At 46.0% G+C, this 20,826-nt stretch overlaps 1 protein-coding gene across 1 annotated transcript in view; it reads left to right on the forward strand.

Moving 5' to 3' along the window:
- LOC118372761 (1-phosphatidylinositol 4,5-bisphosphate phosphodiesterase gamma-1-like) overlaps positions 1 to 20,826 on the forward strand; it is an 82,355-nt gene that overhangs the window by 3,202 nt on the left and 58,327 nt on the right. Inside the window, exons 2-4 of the mRNA XM_052461605.1 lie at positions 18,664 to 18,813; positions 19,463 to 19,556; positions 20,372 to 20,419. Of these exons, the coding sequence (XP_052317565.1) occupies positions 18,664 to 18,813; positions 19,463 to 19,556; positions 20,372 to 20,419 (292 nt within the window). The remainder of the gene's footprint in view (positions 1 to 18,663; positions 18,814 to 19,462; positions 19,557 to 20,371; positions 20,420 to 20,826) is intronic.

Raw genomic sequence — 20,826 nt, forward strand, 5'->3', positions numbered from 1 at the left:
GCTGTACAGAGCCAGGATGGTGGATCGAGTGGCAGTGGCATACTTAGCTGACTGGGATATTGTTTTGGTGGGAGGTAGGCTGAGCCATGGTTAGGTTATGTGTCTGGGCTGGGCATGTATTATATTGTCTGGGCCTGGCTGTATTGTGTGGGATCTGTTCTGTACAGACTGAAAGAGGATCTATTATAATGTCTGTTAACCAGACAGGATAGATAATAGACTTAGAATCCACAAAGAAAATGTTCTCTTTGCATACAACTGGAGAGGAGTAGAAGATGCTCAACCAGCATGATAAAAAAATCATATGGAAATAGGCGTGACTCTCACTCACAATTGAATACTTGATACTTTATTATCTACTTTGAGTTCTCTATACAGAAACCACATACTGTATATATACTCTACAGACATATGGTTGTCAAATAAAGCTGAAAGATTCAGGTTGTGACAAACATTGGTCTTGTTGACATGCATGCACACTAACACATAATCTGCATTTTTAATCTTTTTTTTAATATTTTTTTTATTTCACCTTTATTTAACCAGGTAGGCTAGTTGAGAACAAGTTCTCATTTGCAACTGCGACCTGGCCAAGATAAAGCATAGCAGTGTGAACAGACAACACAGAGTTACACATGGAGTAAACAATTAGCAAGTCAATAACACAGTAGAAAAAAATGGGCAGTCTATATACAATGTGTGCAAAAGGCATGAGGAGGTAGGCGAATAATACAATTTTGCAGATTAACACTGGAGTGATAAATGATCAGATGGGCATGTACTGGTAGAGATATTGGTGTGCAAAAGAGCAGAAAAGTAAATAAATAAAAACAGTGTAAAAACAGTATGGGAATGAGGTAGGTGAAAAAGGGTGAGCTATTTACCTGTAGACTATGTACAGCTGCAGCGATCGGTTATCTGCTCGCATAGCTGATGTTTGAAGTTGGAGAGGGAGATAAAAGTCTCCAACTTCAGCGATTTTTGCAATTCGTTCCAGTCACAGGCAGCAGAGTACTGGAACGAAAGGCGGCCAAATGAGGTGTTGGCTTTAGGGATGATCAGTGAGATACACCTGCTGGAGCGCGTGCTACGGATGGGTGTTGCCATCGTGACCAGTGAACTGAGATAAGGCGGAGCTTTACCTAGCATGGACTTGTAGATGACCTGGAGCCAGTGGGTCTGGCGACGAATATGTAGTGTAATGTATGTAATCTGCACCTCTCTTTCTCTTCTCTCTCTCTCTCTCTCTCTCTCTCTCTCTCTCTCTCTCTCTCTCTCTCTCTCTCTCTCTCTCTCTCTCTCATACTCTTTCTCTCTCTGTCTCTCTCTCAGTAAAAGCTGTAGTGTGTAGGTGTGGTTTATACACTATATATACAAAAGTATGTGGACCCCCCTTCGATTAGTGGAATCGACTATTTCAGCCACACCCGTTGCTGACAGGTGTATAAATTCGAGCACACCACCATGCAATCTCCACAGACAAACATCGAGAGTAGAATGGCCTTACTGGAAAGCTCAGTGACTTTCAACGTGGCACTGTCATCGGATGCCACCTTTCCAACAAGTCAATTCATTTAACTTCTGCCCTGCTAGAGCTGCCCCAGTCAACTGTAAGTGCTGTTATTGTGAAGTGGAAACGTCTAGGAGCAATAACGGCTCAGATGGCAAGTGGTAGGCCACCCAGAGAACGGGACCGCTGAAGCGCGTAATGCATTCAAATTGTCAGTCCTTGTTCGCAAAACTCACTACCGAGTTCCAAACTGCCTCTGGAAGCAACGTCAGCACAAGAGCTGTTCATCGGGCGCTTCATGAAATGGATTTCTATGGCCGAGCAGCCACACACAAGCCTAAGATCACAATGCGCAATGCTAAGCATCTGCTGGAGTTGTGTAAAGCTCACTGCCAGTGGACTCTTGAGCAGTGGAAACACGTTCTCTGGAGTGATGAATCACGCTTCACCATCTGGCAGTCCGACGGACGAATCTGGGTTTGCCTGAATGCATAGTGCCAACTGTAATTTTTGGTGGAGGAGGATTAATGGTCTGGGGCTGTTTTTCTTGGTTCGGGCTCGGCCCCTTAGTTCCAGTGAAGGGAAATCTTAACGCTACATCATACAATGACATTTTAGACGATTCTGTGCTTCCATATTTGTGGCAACAGTTTGGGGAAGGCCCTTTCCTGTTTCAGCATGACAATGCCCCCGTGCACAAAGTGAGGTCCATACAGAAATGGTTTGTCAATGTCGTTGTGGAAGAACTTGACTGGCCTACACAGAGCCCTGACCTCAACCCCATCGAGAACCTTTGGGATGAATTGGAACACAGACTGCAAGCCAGGCCTAATAGCCCAACATCAGTGCCTGACTTCACTAATAATTTTGTGACTGAATGGAAGCAAGTCCCTGCCGCAATGTTCCAACATCTAGTTGAAAGCCTTCCCAGAAGAGTGAATGCTGTTATAGCAGCAAAGGGGGACCAACTCCATATTAATGCCCATAATTTTGGAATGAGATGAGCAGGTGTGCACATACTTTTGGTCATGTAGTGTATCTGATAGTAGCCACACACACTGACAGTGTCTTGTGGTTTTGCTTGAGTACCTTGTTAATCATTCATGATCATAAACCATATTATGCTCAGAACATAATCTATTGTTAGCTATCTTGGTGTGTGTGTTTGCTACTGTGCTGCTATATTCCACTGACTGGCCATCTCAAGTCTTTCTCCTTCTTACACATGCACTCACGCACTCACACACACACACGCACTCACACACACGCACCCATAATTCGACCCCCCCCCGGACCCCACTCCTCCTCTTTACAAACATATTCCTCCATAACCCTACAACCCCCCCATAGGGAGTAACATTCCTGGAACTGTGAGTCTCCACTTCTCTATTCAGCTCTCCAACGCTCTTTCCTTTCCCCTGCTCTCCCTCCCTCACTCTCTCCTTTCCCCTGCTCTCCCTCCGTCACTCTCTCCTTTCCCCTGCTCTCCCTCCCTCACTCTCTCCTTTCCCCTGCTCTCCCTCCCTCACTCTCTCCTTTCCCCTGCTCTCCCTCCCTCCCTCACTCTCTCCTTTCCCCTGCTCTCCCTCCCTCACTCTCTCCTTTCCCCTGCTCTCCATCTGTCACTCTCTCCTTTCCCCTGCTCTCCCTCCCTCACTCTCTCCTTTCCCCTGCTCTCCCTCCCTCACTCTCTCCTTTCCCCTGCTCTCCCTCCCTCACTCTCTCCTTTCCCCTGCTCTCCCTCCCTCACTCTTTCCTTTCCCCTGCTCTCCCTCCCTCCCTCACTCTCTCCTTTCCCCTGCTCTCCCTCCCTCACTCTCTCCTTTCCCCTGCTCTCCCTCCCTCCCTCTCTCCTTTCCCCTGCTCTCCCCCCTCACTCTCTTCTTCCCTCTGCTATCCCTCCATTTCTCCCTTCCCCTGCTCTCCCTCCCTCAATCTCTTCTTCCCTCTGCTCTCCCTCCCACCCTTTCTCCTTTCCCCTGTTCTCCCTCCCTCCCTTTCTCATTCCCTCTGCTACCCCTCCCTCTCCTTTCTCCAGCTCTCCCTCCCTCCCCCACTCTTCCCTGCCCTCTGCTATCCCTCCCTCCTTCTCTCCTTTCCCCTGCTCTCATTCTCTCATTCCCCCTGCTCTCCCTCCTTCCCTCTCTCTCCCTTACTCTCCCTTACTTGCTTCCTCGCCTCACCTGCTCTCCATCACTCTCTCCTTTCCCCTGCTCTCCCTTCCTCACTATCTACCTCTCTAGTCCATCCCTTGCTACTTCAGTTTTTACCACCCCCAGTTTTCCATCTGTTACTCCCTCTCCCTGATCTCCCACTATCAATCTCGCAGGTCTTTTCCAACTAGCTCTCTCTCCTTCCTAGCTCTCCCTTGTCTTTCATCACTTATCTTCTCTTTTACTTGTTTAAAGTTGAACCCTTGATGCTCAACTTCATGCTTTTCCATCTACCATTTTCATGCCACTCCCTCCTTTCTCACTTTTGTCTTTCTTTCTCTTGGTTATTTTCTTTTAGAGTCAGTCTCACGTCCTGTACCAGTCCCCCTTTCTCCTTTGTCGTTTAGTTTATTCTCTCTCTCTCCTTCACTTTCTCTTCCCTTGAACATCTATCTGTTTCTATCTTTCCTTTCACCTCCCCCTCTTCTCTCCTCTTCAGCCTCTTTTGTTTCCTTTGTTTTCATTACAGTCCCTCTTTCTCTACCGCCGTTTTAAAACAACATTAATACGGTGTCTGTTTCTTTGTATGTCTTGAGGGAGACCTGTGTGATGTCTGTTTACAGAGGTTACCAGTGCTGTAGCTGTGGGCTCTGTCGCACACACACACACACACACACACACACACACACACACACACACACACACACACACACACACACACACACACACACACACACACACACACACACACACACACACACACACACACACACACACACACACACACACATCTTCCCAGCCTCAGTATCACTAGTAGTATCACTCTTGAGTGGCAGGAAGTGCTGGTTAGCAGGGAGCTCTTCACTTCCTGCTTCAGACTGAAGTACTGAGCTCAGGAAAACAAAGGCCCCGGTGTCACTCTCTGTAAAAGGAATGGAGACTGGGAGATGGTGTGTGTGTGTTTACAACACAGTGTGTATGAACCATTCATTTGAATGATTTTAGCACCCCCCACCCCCTTCTGTCAGTGCCACTGTATAGCTGTTATAACGTGATTATTACGTCAATGTAACAGTACCAAGCTTCACATATCACCCTGTTTGCTCACCTTCTCTGGAATATCCAAATCATACAGGAGGAATCCCAAATGGTACTCTATTCCCTATTAAGTGCACTACTTTTGACTGGGGCTCATAGGGCTCTGGTCAAAAGTTGTGCACTATATAGACAGGTTGGTTGTTTAGCAACAAAACCGATGTGTGCGCAACTATGGGGTAAAACACACAGGGTTGGTTTAGATTGTTGACAACATGTAAACTATATTTAGCCTCCAAATGTTTATTGAAAATATGAATACATTTGCACAATGACCACTTTTTGTCTCTCAAATGCATCGTTGCAGTTGGTTAGCGAGCTAGCGAATTTTAGCCATATTAGCATAGACGTGACATCAGTCAAAACACCTCTAAACAAGACATGGTTTCAAAAACAAGATACAACCAGCTGAAACAAGCCACCTATGATTCCCCACATGGCAGCTTCTTGTCATTGTTGCTAGGTATCTGACAAATCAGAATCATGACAAAGTCTTCTGGCCCTATCCATGCGCGCATCATTTTCCACACAATTAAAGACATTCCAGTCACGTCTCATTCTAGAACAGTGTGTTACAGGTCAGAAAGTTGGAATGATCTCTCTCTGGCTGGTTGTTGATGTTAGTTTAACTTTGACCACATAACATGTACCACGCGGTACCAATGAGAACCACGTCATTAAAGCCACCCAATGTCACGGCAAAGCTAAGAAAAGACAGAACATTTTGTACAATGAAACGATATAGACGAGTCATCATATCAGTAGAAATTCCTATGACCTTCTGAGGTTATTATTCAGTATAGTGGAGGTGCCATAATACCCATAAAACCTAGCGGTCAAACAGGGAAATGGTTCCAATCGTTTTTCCACCATTAATTTTTCCGATAAGGAATTTGAGAAACATTTAAAAGAAGGGCTGTGTTTTGTGTAGGCTTACCCTGGTGTGACATTTAGATAACTATGTAAATCTCTCTAGGATAAAGTGACTTTTATCAATATATTCGGCTCTATTTACTCTCAGATTCGAAAATGCTAATTAGCATCAAAGTAGACATCATGCAAGTTTACAAATCCCTGCAAGCTCCTGCATGTCATCTCTAACTGACACCTTTGCTAACAGGTATTGCTCCTGCATGTCATCTCTAACTGACACCTTTGCTAACAGGTATTGTTCCTGCTCGTCATCTCTAACTGACACCTTTGCTAACAGGTATTGTTCCTGCTTGTCATCTCTAACTGACACCTTTGCTAACAGGTATTGTTCCTGCTTGTCATCTCTAACTGACACCTTTGCTAACAGGTATTGTTCCTGCTCGTCATCTCTAGCTGACACCTTTGCTAACAGGTATTGTTCCTGCTTGTCATCTCTAACTGACACCTTTGCTAACAGGTATTGTTCCTGCTCGTCATCTCTAACTGACACCTTTGCTAACAGGTATTGTTCCTGCTTGTCATCTCTAACTGACACCTTTGCTAACAGGTATTGTTCCTGCTCGTCATCTCTAACTGACACCTTTGCTAACAGGTATTGTTCCTGCTTGTCATCTCTAACTGACACCTTTGCTAACAGGTATTGTTCCTGCTTGTCATCTCTAACTGACACCTTTGCTAACAGGTATTGTTCCTGCTCGTTATCTCTAACTGACACCTTTGCTAACAGGTATTGTTCCTGCTTGTCATCTCTAACTGACACCTTTGCTAACAGGTATTGTTCCTGCTTGTCATCTCTAACTGACACCTTTGCTAACAGGTATTGTTCCTGCTCGTCATCTCTAGCTGACACCTTTGCTAACAGGTATTGTTCCTGCTTGTCATCTCTAACTGACACCTTTGCTAACAGGTATTGTTCCTGCTTGTCATCTCTAGCTGACACCTTTGCTAACAGGTATTGTTCCTGCTTGTCATCTCTAACTGACACCTTTGCTAACAGGTATTGTTCCTGCTCGTCATCTCTAGCTGACACCTTTGCTAACAGGTATTGTTCCTGCTCGTCATCTCTAACTGACACCTTTGCTAACAGGTATTGTTCCTGCTCGTCATCTCTAACTGACACCTTTGCTAACAGGTATTGTTCCTGCTCGTCATCTCTAGCTGACACCTTTGCTAACAGGTATTGTTCCTGCTCGTCATCTCTAGCTGACACCTTTGCTAACAGGTATTGTTCCTGCTCGTCATCTCTAGCTGACACCTTTGCTAACAGGTATTGTTCCTGCTCGTCATCTCTAGCTGACACCTTTGCTAACAGGTATTGTTCCTGCTCGTCATCTCTAACTGACACCTTTGCTAACAGGTATTGTTCCTGCTCGTCATCTCTAGCTGACACCTTTGCTAACAGGTATTGTTCCTGCTTGTCATCTCTAACTGACACCTTTGCTAACAGGTATTGTTCCTGCTCGTCATCTCTAACTGACACCTTTGCTAACAGGTATTGTTCCTGCTTGTCATCTCTAACTGACACCTTTGCTAACAGGTATTGTTCCTGCTTGTCATCTCTAACTGACACCTTTGCTAACAGGTATTGTTCCTGCTCGTCATCTCTAGCTGACACCTTTGCTAACAGGTATTGTTCCTGCTTGTCATCTCTAGCTGACACCTTTGCTAACAGGTATTGTTCCTGCATGTCATCTCTAACTGACACCTTTGCTAACAGGTATTGTTCCTGCTTGTCATCTCTAACTGACACCTTTGCTAACAGGTATTGTTCCTGCTCGTCATCTCTAACTGACACCTTTGCTAACAGGTATTGTTCCTGCTTGTCATCTCTAACTGACACCTTTGCTAACAGGTATTGTTCCTGCTCGTCATCTCTAGCTGACACCTTTGCTAACAGGTATTGTTCCTGCTTGTCATCTCTAACTGACACCTTTGCTAACAGGTATTGTTCCTGCTCGTCATCTCTAACTGACACCTTTGCTAACAGGTATTGTTCCTGCTCGTCATCTCTAGCTGACACCTTTGCTAACAGGTATTGTTCCTGCTCGTCATCTCTAGCTGACACCTTTGCTAACAGGTATTGTTCCTGCTTGTCATCTCTAGCTGACACCTTTGCTAACAGGTATTGTTCCTGCTTGTCATCTCTAACTGACACCTTTGCTAACAGGTATTGTTCCTGCTCGTCATCTCTAACTGACACCTTTGCTAACAGGTATTGTTCCTGCTTGTCATCTCTAGCTGACACCTTTGCTAACAGGTATTGTTCCTGCTTGTCATCTCTAACTGACACCTTTGCTAACAGGTATTGTTCCTGCTCGTCATCTCTAACTGACACCTTTGCTAACAGGTATTGTTCCTGCTCGTCATCTCTAGCTGACACCTTTGCTAACAGGTAATGTTCCTGCTCGTCATCTCTAGCTGACACCTTTGCTAACAGGTATTGTTCCTGCTCGTCATCTCTAACTGACACCTTTGCTAACAGGTATTGTTCCTGCTCGTCATCTCTAGCTGACACCTTTGCTAACAGGTATTGTTCCTGCTCGTCATCTCTAGCTGACACCTTTGCTAACAGGTATTGTTCCTGCTCGTCATCTCTAGCTGACACCTTTGCTAACAGGTATTGTTCCTGCTCGTCATCTCTAACTGACACCTTTGCTAACAGGTATTGTTCCTGCTCGTCATCTCTAGCTGACACCTTTGCTAACAGGTATTGTTCCTGCTCGTCATCTCTAACTGACACCTTTGCTAACAGGTATTGTTCCTGCTCGTCATCTCTAACTGACACCTTTGCTAACAGGTATTGTTCCTGCTCGTCATCTCTAGCTGACACCTTTGCTAACAGGTATTGTTCCTGCTCGTCATCTCTAACTGACACCTTTGCTAACAGGTATTGTTCCTGCTCGTCATCTCTAGCTGACACCTTTGCTAACAGGTATTGTTCCTGCTCGTCATCTCTAGCTGACACCTTTGCTAACAGGTATTGTTCCTGCTCGTCATCTCTAGCTGACACCTTTGCTAACAGGTATTGTGTCAATGTAAAACAGTTCACAGAATTTTCAATTTAATTAAATTTTGCCAATTTATTCATTACTAAATTTAGTTATTAGTTCACACAGAGATTTTTACCTTTGCCTCGTCCAGATCATCATGGCACTTGTACTATGATAGCCACATTAGCAGCTAATTGGCATTTTATTTTGAAGGGGGAAATATATTGATAAAAGTCAACTTGTCCTAGAGAGATTTACACAGTTATCAAAATGTCACTCCAGGCTAAGGCTACACGAAACACAGCACTTCTTTTAAGTGTTTCTAAAAATCCCTATGGGAAACATTACCGGTGGAAAAACGATTGGAACCATTTCCTTGTTTTATGGGTATTATGACTCATACAATGGTACTCTATAGAGGTCATTGTAGGTGTATTTACTGCAGATCTATAGACTACAAGAATCTCTCGTTGGTCTTTCTTCTTCAAGAGAGAAGTGTGTGTGTGTGTGTGTGTGTGTGTGTGTGTGTGTGTGTGTGTGTGTGTGTGTGTGTGTGTGTGTGTGTGTGTGTGTGTGTGTGTGTGTGTGTGTGTGTGTGTGTGTGTGTGTGTGTGTGTGTTAGAGAGAGAGATGGGGAGATGTGAGAAGAGGAGTGTGTGTCTTAATCACAGTCTGGACCAGGATGAAAGGCCTCAGAGGGAGGGAATACTGTTTTGTGTGTTTGTGGTGAGTGTGGCGCAAAATCCCAGTAAGCATGAGAAAGCCAGGCTGTATTAACTAACATGGTTATGGTGAGCCAAGCGTGACTCTTGGCTGGGAGGTTGATACGCCTTATTGTCCCAGACACACACACAAAAACATACACACACACATACACACACATACACCCACACACAGACCGATACGCCTTATTGTCTCAGACACACACACCGAAATGCCTTATTGCCTCAGACTCACACACACACACACACACACACACACACACACACACACACACACACACACACACACACACACACACACACACACACACACACACACACACACACACACACACACACACACACACACACACACACACACACACAGACAGACACATACACACACATACACACACCGATACGCCTTATTGTCTCAAACTCACACACACACACACACACACACACACACACACACACACACACACACACACACACACACACACACACACACACACACACACACACACACACACATAGACACATAGATATACACACATACACACACATACTGTCAGGATTTGGCCAGGGTTGTTCTGGTTTTTGGTCACTAGATGCCCCCATTGTGCCTTTTGACCTTTTGTTTTCCCTTGATCCCCATTATTATTTGCACCTGTGCCTCGTTTCCCCTGATTGTATTTAAACCCTTTGTTTTCATCTGTTCTTTGCTCTGTGTTTGTATGTTAGCACCCAGCCCTAGTACTCAGAGAACTCTTGTTGTTCCCGGTGGACTCTCTTGTGGAATTCTGTTTTTTGTTCTTGTTTGTTTGTTTTTTGAGTATCTTTTGAGGCTTTTTGTGCTTTACCTTCCACCTTGTGGATTTACCTTTTTTGTCTTGGAGGATTACCTTTGTTCTTGTAGGATTCCTTTTGAGGTTGTTTTCCTGAAGAACTTCACTTTTTACTTCATTAAATACACCGTCTCAAGTACTGCTGTGGCTGCCTCATCTTCTGGGTTCTGCCGACTATTCGTGGCTCAGTTGGTTAAGTGACTGTTTCTCACTCCGGAGACCCGGGTTCGTAACCGGGTCCTGACACATACACACACCGATACGCCTTATTATCTCAAACTCACATACACACACACACACACACATAGATACACACATACACACATCAATACGCCTTATTGTCCAGCATCCAGAGTAAATGACAAAAAGCAATAAAGAGGGACACAAAGCGAATAGTGACCCCAGTATCGTTGGGTATTTATTTAAGAGTCCGTTTGGACAGATATTATGTTGCGTCCAGAATGGCACCTTTTACCCTAATTAGTGCACTACTTTTGACCACTGCTATCCCTTCTTCTTGCAAACGTGCAATCATTGGAAAATAAAATTTATGACCTACGATTAAGATGATCCTACCAACGGGACATTAAAAACTGTATTTCTATTTACCACCACAAACCGATGCTGGCACTAAGACCGCTCTCAACCAACTCTATAAGGCCATAAGCAAAGAAGAAAATGCTCACCCACAAGCGGCGCTCCAAGTGGCCAGGGACTTTAATGCAGTTAAACTTGTCACATGTGCAACCAAAGACAAAACAAATTCCTAGATCACCTTTACTCCACACACACAGATGCATACAAAGCTCTCCCCTGCCCTCCATTTAGCAAATCTGACCATAATTCTATCCTCCTGATTCCTGCTTACACGCAAAAACTAAAGCAGGAAGTACCAGTGACTGGCTCAATACGGAAGTGGTCAGATGACGTGGATGCTACACTACAGGACTGTTTTGATAGCACAGACTGGATTCATCCAATGGCATTGAGGAGTATACCACCTCAGTTATCGGCTTCTTCACCGCCGTCGTCCCCACAGTGACTGTACGTACATATGTCAACCAGAAGCCATGGATTACAGGCAATATCTGCATTGAGCTAAAGGCTAGAGCTGCCGCTTTCAAGGAGCGGGAGACTGATCCAGACACTTATAAGAAATCCTGCTTTGCCCTCAGACGAACCATCAAGGAAGCAAAGCGTCAATACAGGATTAAGATTGAATCATACTACACTGGCTCTGGCGCTCGTTGGCCGTGGCAGGGCTTGAAAACTATTACGGACTACTAAGGGAAACCCAGCTGCGAGCTGCCCAGTGACGCGAGCCTACCAGACAAGCTAAATGTCTCATGTGCTCGCTTCGAAGCAAGCAACACCGAAGCATGCATGAGAGCACCAGCTGTTCCCGATGACAGTGTGATAATGCTCTCGGTAGCTGATGTGAACAAAACCTTTAAACAGATCAACATTCACAAAGCCGCGGGGCCAGACGGATTACCAGGATGTGTACTCAAAGTGTGCGCAGATCAACTGGCAAGTGTCTTCACTGACATTTTCAACCTCTCCCTGACCGAGTCTGTAACACCTACATGTTTCAAGCAGACCCCCATAGTCCCTGTGCCCAAGGAAGCGAAGGTAACCTGACTAAATGATTACTCCCCCGTGGCACTCACATCGGTAGCCGTGAAGTGCTTTAAAGGCTGGTCATGGCTCACATGGCCCACTGTTGTGCTGACTACACAACAGTGGTAGGCCTGATCACCGACAACGATCAGACGGCCTATAGGGAGGGGGTCAGAGAACTGGCAGTGTGGTGCCAGGACAACAACCTCTCCCTCAATGTGAGCAAGACAAAGGAGCTGATCGTGGACTACAGGAAAAGGCGGGCCAAACAGGCCCCCATTAACATTGATGGGGCTGTAGTAGAGCGGGTCAAGAGTTTCAAGTTCCTTGGTGTCCACATCACCAACGAACTATCATGGTCCAAACATACCAAGACAGTCGTGAAGAGGGCACGATATATCCCTTTCACCCTCGGGAGACTGAAAAGATTTGGCATGGGTCCCCAAATCCTCAAAATCTTCTTCAGCTGCCCCATCGAGAGCATCCTGACCGGTGGTATCAACGCCTGGTATGGCAACTGCTTGGCATCTGACCGTAAGTCGCGACAGAGGATAGTGAGAACAGCCCAGTACATCACTGGGGCCAAGCTCCCTGCCATCCAGGACCTATACAATAGGTGGTGTCAGAGGAAAGCCTATAACATTGTCAGAGACTCCAGTCACTCAAGTTATAGACTGTTTTCTCTGCTACCGCATGGCAAGCGGTACCGGAGCGCCAAGTCTAGGACCAAAAGCCTCCTCAGCAGCTTCTACCCCCAAGCCATTAGACTGCTGAACAATAAATACAATCACCACTGGACAATTTCCTTTTGCTACTCGCTGTGTATTTTCTATGCATAGTCACTTCACCCCACCTCCATGTACAAATGACCTCAACTAACTAAATAGCCCATCCAACTACCTCATCCCCATACTGTTATTTATTTATTTTGCTCCTTTGCACCCTAGTATCTCTACTTGCACATTCATCCTCTGCACATTTCTCACTCCAGTGTACTCCCCACACACTGACTCTGTACCGGTGCCCCCTGTATATAGACTCCTTATTGTTATTCTTATTGTGTGACTTTTTACTTTTTACTCTTTTTTTTTTTACTTGGTAAATACAGTATTTTCTTAACTCTTCTTGAACTGCACTGTTGGTTATGATCTTGTAAGTAAGCATTTCACGGTAAAGTGCTTTTCTGTTTCAGAGCCAGACCAGTCTCCCATCTAAGGTCATCCAGAGTTGCTTCACAGCATTGTATTCAGAACACACACACACACACACACACACACACACACACACACACACACACACACACACACACACACACACACACACACACACACACACACACACACACACACACACACACACACACACACACACACAGTAATGGTCAGGACAGCCTTCCCACCACCACCACCTCAGCTCTCTTGCCACGTATTTTAGTCTACCCTCTCTGGCATTGAGCACTGAACATGCTGAGTCCCAAATAGCAGCCTATTTCCTACACTTATTTTGATTGGAGCCTTGTGAGCCCATTTGGGACGCAGACATCGACTGACTGACTGTTGTAACCAGCTGGAGATATTCTCTTCCCTCAGATGATCATCTTAGTCTCTTAATCTGGTGCCAAACCTTTTCTCTGATCTATCATCTGCACATACAGCAGACCCAGATATAAACCAGATTTCCTCTGACTGAATGGTGGACTGTAGACTGTAGACTGTATGATAGACTGTAGACTGTATAGTAGACTGTATATTGTAGACTGTAGACTGTATGGTAGATTGTAAACTGTATGGTAGACTGTAGACTGTAGCCTGTAAACTGTATGGTAGACTGTAAACTATACAGTAGACTGTAGACTGTGGTGCACTGTAGACTGTGTGGTAGACTGTAGACTGTATGGTAGACAGTAGATTGTATAGTAGGCTATAGACTGTAGACTGTGTGGTAGACTGTAGACTGTTTGGTAGACTGTACGGTACACTGTGGACTGTAGACTGTTCAGTATACTGTAGAGTGTAGACTATACTGTAGACATGATGATATGGAAACAAACTTGATATACTTTTAAATGACTAATACCAAATCAAAACTGTGTAGAAAGGTAACGGACCTATATTCTTACTGTTTTTTTTACTGTCCAGCTCGCTAATAATCACTGTGCACAGTCAATTGACCTTTTCTCATAAGGTTTCTTGACTGTACAGCTCGTTACTAATTACTAGACAGTCAGGGAGCATTGGGAATTGCAAAAAGGATGGATAGAGGATTACTATTATTAGCAAATTATGACGGCAAGGAATATAACCAATTTTCATTGCGGCCCTCCGGACCTCGTTGAAGACCAAATGCGGCCCCCGAGGTAAAATGAGTTGGACACCCCTGCTGTAGACTGAATGGTAGACTGTAGACCACATGAAAAGTCATTCCACGGAAGGCCAAGTATCTGCGGGTTTTAGCTCCTTCCTTGTACTTGATTGATGATTCAACTCTCCACACCTGGTTGTCTAGGGCTTAATTGAAAGGAAAAACCCAAAACCTGCAGACACTAGGCACTCCATGGAAAAACTGAGGCTAGGAAACACTGTCACCACCGATAAATCCGCCCATAATTGAACATTTCAATAAACATTTCTCTACGGCTGGCCATGTTTCCACCTGGCTACCCCTACCCCGGTCAACAGCAACTTGCCCAAGCCTCCCCATTTCTCCTTCACCCACATCCAGATAGCTGATGTTCTGAAAGAGCTGCAAAATCTGGACCCCTACAAATCAGCCGGGCTAGACAATCTGGACCCTTTCTTTCTAGAATTATCCGCCAAAATTGTTGCAACCCCTATTACTAGCCTGTTCAACCTCTATTTCATATCGTCTGAGATCCACATAGATTGGTAAGCAGCTGCGATCATCCCCCTCTTCAAAGGGGGGGACACTCTAGACCCAAACTGCTACAGAGCTATATCTATCCTACCCTGCCTTTCTAAGGTCTTTGAAAGCCAAGTTAACAAACAGATCACCGATCATTTTGAATCCCATCGTATCTTCTCCGCTATGCAATCTGGTTTCAGAGCTTGTCATGGGTGCACCTCAGCCACGCTCAAGGTCCTAAACGATATCATAACCGCCATCGATAAGAGACAATACTGTGCAGCTGTATTCATCGACCTGGCCAAAGGTTTTCGACTCCGTCAATCCCCACATTCTTATCGGCAGACTCAACAGCCTTGGTTTCTCAAATGACTGCCTCGCCTGTTTCACCAACTACTTCTCAGACAGAGTTCAGTGTGTCAAATCATAGGGCCTATTGTCCCGACCTCTGGCAGTCTCTATGGGGGTTAAATTCTCGGGCCGACTCTCTTCTCTGTAAACATCAATGATGTTGCTCTTGCTGCTGGTGATTCTCTGATCCACCTCTACGCAGACGACACCATTCTGTATACTTCTGGCCCTTCTTTGGACACTGTGTTAACTAACCTCCAGACGAGCTTCAATGCCATACAACTCTCCTTCCGAGGAGAGTTGTACGGTTGTATAGTTTTATAGTAAAACTAAAATCATGCTTTTCAACCAATTGCTGCCCGCACTTGCCCGCCCGTCCAACATCACTACTCTGGACGGTTCTCACTTAGAATATGTGGATAACTACAAATACCTATGTGTCTGGTTAGACTGTAAACTCTCCTTCCAAACTCACATTAAGCATCTCCAATCCAAAATTAAATCTAGAATCAGCGTCCTATTTCGCAACAATGCATCCTTCACTTATGCTGCCAAACATACCCTCGTAAAACTGACTATCCTACCGGTCCTTGACTTCGGTGATGTCATTGACAAAATAGCCTCCAACACTCTACTCAGCAAATTGGATGCAGTCTATCACAGTGCCATCCGTTTTGTCACCAAGCGCCATATACTACCTACCACTGCGACCTGTATGCTCTCGTTGGCTGGCCCTCGCTTCATATTCGTCGTCAAACCCACTGGCTCCAGGTCATCTATAAGTCTTTGCTAGGTAAACCCCGCCTTATCTCAGCTCACCGGTCACCATAGCAGCACTCACCCGTAGCACGCGCTCCAGCAGGTATATTTCGCTGCCTTTCCTTCCAGTTCTCTGCTGCCAATGACTGGAACGAACAGTGCAAAAATCACTGGAGCTGGAGACATATATCCCTCACTAATGTTAACCTATACTATATTGTAGACTGTAGACTAGATGTATGGGAATGCTTACACCTGCTGCTCTGTAGAACAGTGGTTGGCCTGCTCTGCAGCAAAAGATGGATGTGTGTGTTTGTGTGGTACTATGGAACTATGCTTTCCTCACATGCACACAACTCTCCTCCATGTTGCTTCTCTCTCTCTCTGTCCTTCACCCTCTCTTCCCCTACCCTTATCTCTCCCTGTCTATCCTTCTCCCTCTCTCTGTCCTTCACCCTCTCTTCCCCTACCCTTATCTCTCCTGTCTATCCTTCTCTCTCTCTCTGTCCTTCACCCTCTCTTCCCCTACCCTTATCTCTCCCTGTCTATCCTTCTCCCTCTCTCTGTCCTTCACCCTCTCTTCCCCTACCCTTATCTCTCCCTGTGGTCCTTCTGTGGCTCAGTTGGTAGAGCATGGCGCTTGTAACGCCAGGGTAGTGGGTTCGATTCCCGGGACCACCCATACGTAGAATGTATGCACACATGACTGTAAGTCGCTTTGGATAAAAAGTGTCAGCTAAATGGCATATATTATTATTATTATTATATATTCTCTCTCTCTCTGTCCTTCACCCTCTCTTCCTCTACCCTTATCTCTCCCTGTCTATCCTTCTCTCTCTCTCTATTCTTCACCCTCTCTTCCCCTACCCTTATCTCTCCCTGTCTATCCTTCTCTCTCTCTCTGTCCTTCACCCTCTCTTCCCCTACCCGTATCTCTCCCTGTCTATCCTTCTCTCTCTCTCTATTCTTCACCCTCTCTTCCCCTACCCTTATCTCTCCCTGTCTATCCTTCTCTCTCTCTCTGTCCTTCACCCTCTCTTCCCCTACCCTTATCTCTCCCTGTCTATCCTTCTCTCTCTCTCTCTGTCCTTCAACCTCTCTTCCCCTACCCTTATCTCTCCCTGTCTATCCTTCTCTCTCTCTCTCTGTCTTTCACCCTCTCTTCCTCTACCCTTATCTCTCCCTGTCTATCCTTCTCTCTCTCGCTCTCTCTCTCTCTGTCCTTCACCCTCTCTTCCCCTACCCTTATCTCTCCCTGTCTATCCTTCTCTCTCTCTCTGTCCTTCACCCTCTCTTCCTCTACCCTTATCTCTCCCTGTCTATCCTTCTCTCTCTCTCTCTGTCCTTCACCCTCTCTTCCCCTACCCTTGTCTCTCCCTGTCTATCCTTCTCTCTCTCTCTGTCCTTCACCCTCTCTTCCCCTACCCTTATCTCTCCCTGTCTATCCTTCTCTCTCTCTCTGTCCTTCACCCTCTAATCCCTACCCTTGTCTCTCCCTGTCTATCCTTCTCTCTCTCTGTCCTTCACCCTCTCATCCCCTACCCTTATCTCTCCTTGTCTATCCTTCTTCTTTCTCTTTCCCCTATCTCTTTTTATTCTCTCTCCCCTTTTGTCCTCTCTTCCTCTCGTTTTCTCTCCCCATCGCTCTCTTTCTCTCTCTTCCCCTCCTGCCTTCTCTATCTCCCATTTTCCTTCCTTCTGTTGCTCGCTCTCTAACTCACTCTCTCTCTCTTTCTGGAAGCCATAGTGAGGTGTGGTGTGTTTACATTCGTATCTCAGGAGAAATATTCAGCTTTATGACTTTGCTATCAACCCTGCTGTATGTGTGTTCGTGTGTGTGTGTGTGTTTCTTATAAAGAAGCTTTAAAATCTCTCTTTCTATTTTGACTGTGTGTGTATAAATCTGTTCAAGTGTGTTTGTGCTAACTCTGTGCACCCAAGTGTCTGGCTGGCTGTGTTTGTGCTAACTCTGTGCACCCAAGTATCTGGCTGGCTGTGTTTGTGCTAACTCTGTGCACCCAAGTGTCTGGCTGGCTGCGTTTGTGCTAACTCTGTGCACCCAAGTGTCTGGTTGGCTGTGTTTGTGCTAACTCTGTGCACCCAAGTGTCTGGCTGGCTGTGTTTGTGCTAACTCTGTGCACCCAAGTGTCTGGCTGGCTGTGTTTGTGCTAACTCTGTGCACCCAAGTGTCTGGCTGGCTGTGTTTGTGCTAACTCTGTGCACCCAAGTGTCTGGCTGGCTGTGTTTGTGCTAACTCTGTGCACCCAAGTGTCTGGCTGGCTGTGTTTGTGCTAACTCTGTGCACCCAAGTGTCTGGCTGGCTGTGTTTGTGCTAACTCTGTGCACCCAAGTGTCTGGCTGGCTGTGTTTGTGCTAACTCTGTGCACCCAAGTGTCTGGCTGGCTGTGTTTGTGCTAACTCTGTGCACCCAAGTGTCTGGCTGGCTGTGTTTGTGCTAACTCTGTGCACCCAAGTGTCTGGCTGGCTGTGTTTGTGCTAACTCTGTGCACCCAAGTGTCTGGCTGGCTGTGTTTGTGCTAACTCTGTGCACCCAAGTATCTGGCTGGCTGTGTTTGTGTGTTTAGTTTGCTCAAGACATCTGCTAAGTCAATGAGATTTGTTTTCCTTGTGGGTGTGGCCAGTGTTTGTGTGTGCGGGACTGTGTATCTACCATTCATTCCAAATATTTTAAAATGCCCCCCTCCGCTGTCATTACCATTGTGTAGCTGTTATAACGTCATTATTGATTTGCTTTGAACAATTTTGGCGTGGAGGGAGTTGGGGTGCAGTGTGTCTGTCTATGTTTGTGTTGACTAACAGTGTTTTCCTCTCTCTCTCTAGTTGATATCAGGGAGATCAGGGAGCTGCGGTTGGGTAAAGGTTCCCGGGACTTTGAGCGTTATCCAGAGGAGGCTCGTAAATTAGACTCCGCCCACTGCTTCATCGTCCTCTACGGACTGGAGTTCCGCCTCAAAACACTCAGCGTGGCCGGTCAGTGTGTGTGTGTGTGTGTGTGTGTGTGTGTGTGTGTGTGTGTGTGTGTGTGTGTGTGTGTGTGTGTGTGTGTGTGTGTGTGTGTGTGTGTGTGTGTGTGTGTGTGTGTGTGTGTGTGCTTTCTCTGTTGCTCGATGGCTCTCCAAATGTTCTCCATTGCATCTGTTAGTGATATTCTGGGAGGGTAAGGCGTTGGCTGGAAGATAATATTTCCATATTTGTAATAATGCCATGCTACAATAGCTCCTGTTGTACAAGGCAGTAGTGCCAGCATTACACTGCATAAATCTCAATTCTCAGCACTTCGTTAGCATTTTGTCAACGTTTCTATTCTACCCCCATTTTATTTTCTCCATGCCCACTCTCACTCTCGCTCTCTGTCCCTGTCTCACTCTTTCTCTGTCTGCCTTTCTCCCTCTCTCCCCCCTCTCTATCTCTGTTTCCCTCCCTCTCCCCCTCTCTATCTCTGTCTCTCTCCCTCTCTCCCCCTCTCTATCTCTGTCTCTCTCCCTCTCTCCATCTCTGTCTCTCTCCCTCACCCCCCTCTCTATCTCTGTCTCTCTCCCTCTGCCCCACCCCCCTCTCTATCTCTGTCTCTCTCCCTCTGCCCCACCCCACCTATCTCTATCTCTCTGTCTCTCTCCAGCCTTCAGTGAGGAGGAGGTCAATATGTGGATCACTGGAATCAACTGGCTGATGATGGATACTCAGAGAGCCTCAGCACCACAACAGATAGACCGGTATGTGTGTGTGTGTGTGTGTGTGTGTGTGTGTGTGTGTGTGTGTGTGTGTGTGTGTGTGTGTGTGTGTGTGTGTGTGTGTGTGTGTGTGTGTGTGTGTGTGTGTGTGTGTGTGTGTGTGTGTGTGTGTGTGTGTGTGTGTGTGTGTGTGTGTGTGTGTGTGTCTGAGTGAGTAAGAGAGAGAGAGGTGGAGAGGGAGAGGAGTGTGTGTGTTTGTGTGTAGAGGAGTGTGTTTGTGTGTGAGAGAGAGAGATGTGAGGAGAGGAGTGTGTGCCTTTATGACAGTATGAATCAGGTGTCTGTGGTGTTTAACAGGCCCCTGTTTGTAGTAATATTAATATCCCGGTAGCATCATCCATTACTACTATAACACACATAGGAGAGAGGGGACAGGGGTTGGAGAGAGCAATAATATTTGTGTTGGTTGAAAATAATTATTCTGGGTAAATGTGTGGGGCAGTGTTCCTATATTCCATGGTTTGTGGAAGAAAACTCAACAACAGTGCTGTTGTGGGAGAGAGGAACTTCAGTATTGTACATATGATTCGTTTTATGACTATTTGGTTTACAAATGTCAACAACTTGGTCAAAGTCAATGAAGTGACATACAGTGTCTCAATTATTTTGTGTTGTAGGCTTTGGGTCACACTACTATTTAATGTTTTCACAAATATAGTCACAATTTAAAGTTAGACTAAGTCAATGTTAAAAGAATCCGCTGTCCTCAACACAGCCACTCAACATTTGTCTTTCCATCTCATACTGAACTATCTCTCTTCTCTCTATTACTGTATATCCTCCCTCCCTCCCTCCAGGTGGCTGAGGAGACAATTTGAGGTGATGGACAGGAATCGTGAGGGAAGGTGGGTCAGACATCAATACTATATCAACATTGTTGTTACACCCAACCAGAACCCTGGGATAAACACACAATGGTCACTCTGCTAGCCGGTGGAATAGTGGGGGAAATCCACACCAAACATTATAAAATAATAATACCCCTCCCAACCCCAACCCCTTCCCCAGCTCCAGTCCTAGCTCCATCCCAAGCTCCAGGCCCAGCTCTAACCCCAGCTCCAGGTTTAGCTCCAGGCCTAGTTCCAGCCCTAACCCCATCCCCAGCTCTAACCCCAACCCTAGATCCAGCTCTAACCCCAGCTCCAGCCCTAGCTCCAACTCTAACCCCAGCTCCATCCCTAGCACCAACTCTAACCCCAGCTCTAGCTCTAGCCCTAGCTCCAGCTCCAGCTCTAACCCCAGCTCCATCCCT

The sequence above is a fragment of the Oncorhynchus keta genome, chromosome 1, assembly GCF_023373465.1.
Source record: "Oncorhynchus keta strain PuntledgeMale-10-30-2019 chromosome 1, Oket_V2, whole genome shotgun sequence".
Lineage (NCBI taxonomy): Eukaryota > Metazoa > Chordata > Actinopteri > Salmoniformes > Salmonidae > Oncorhynchus > Oncorhynchus keta.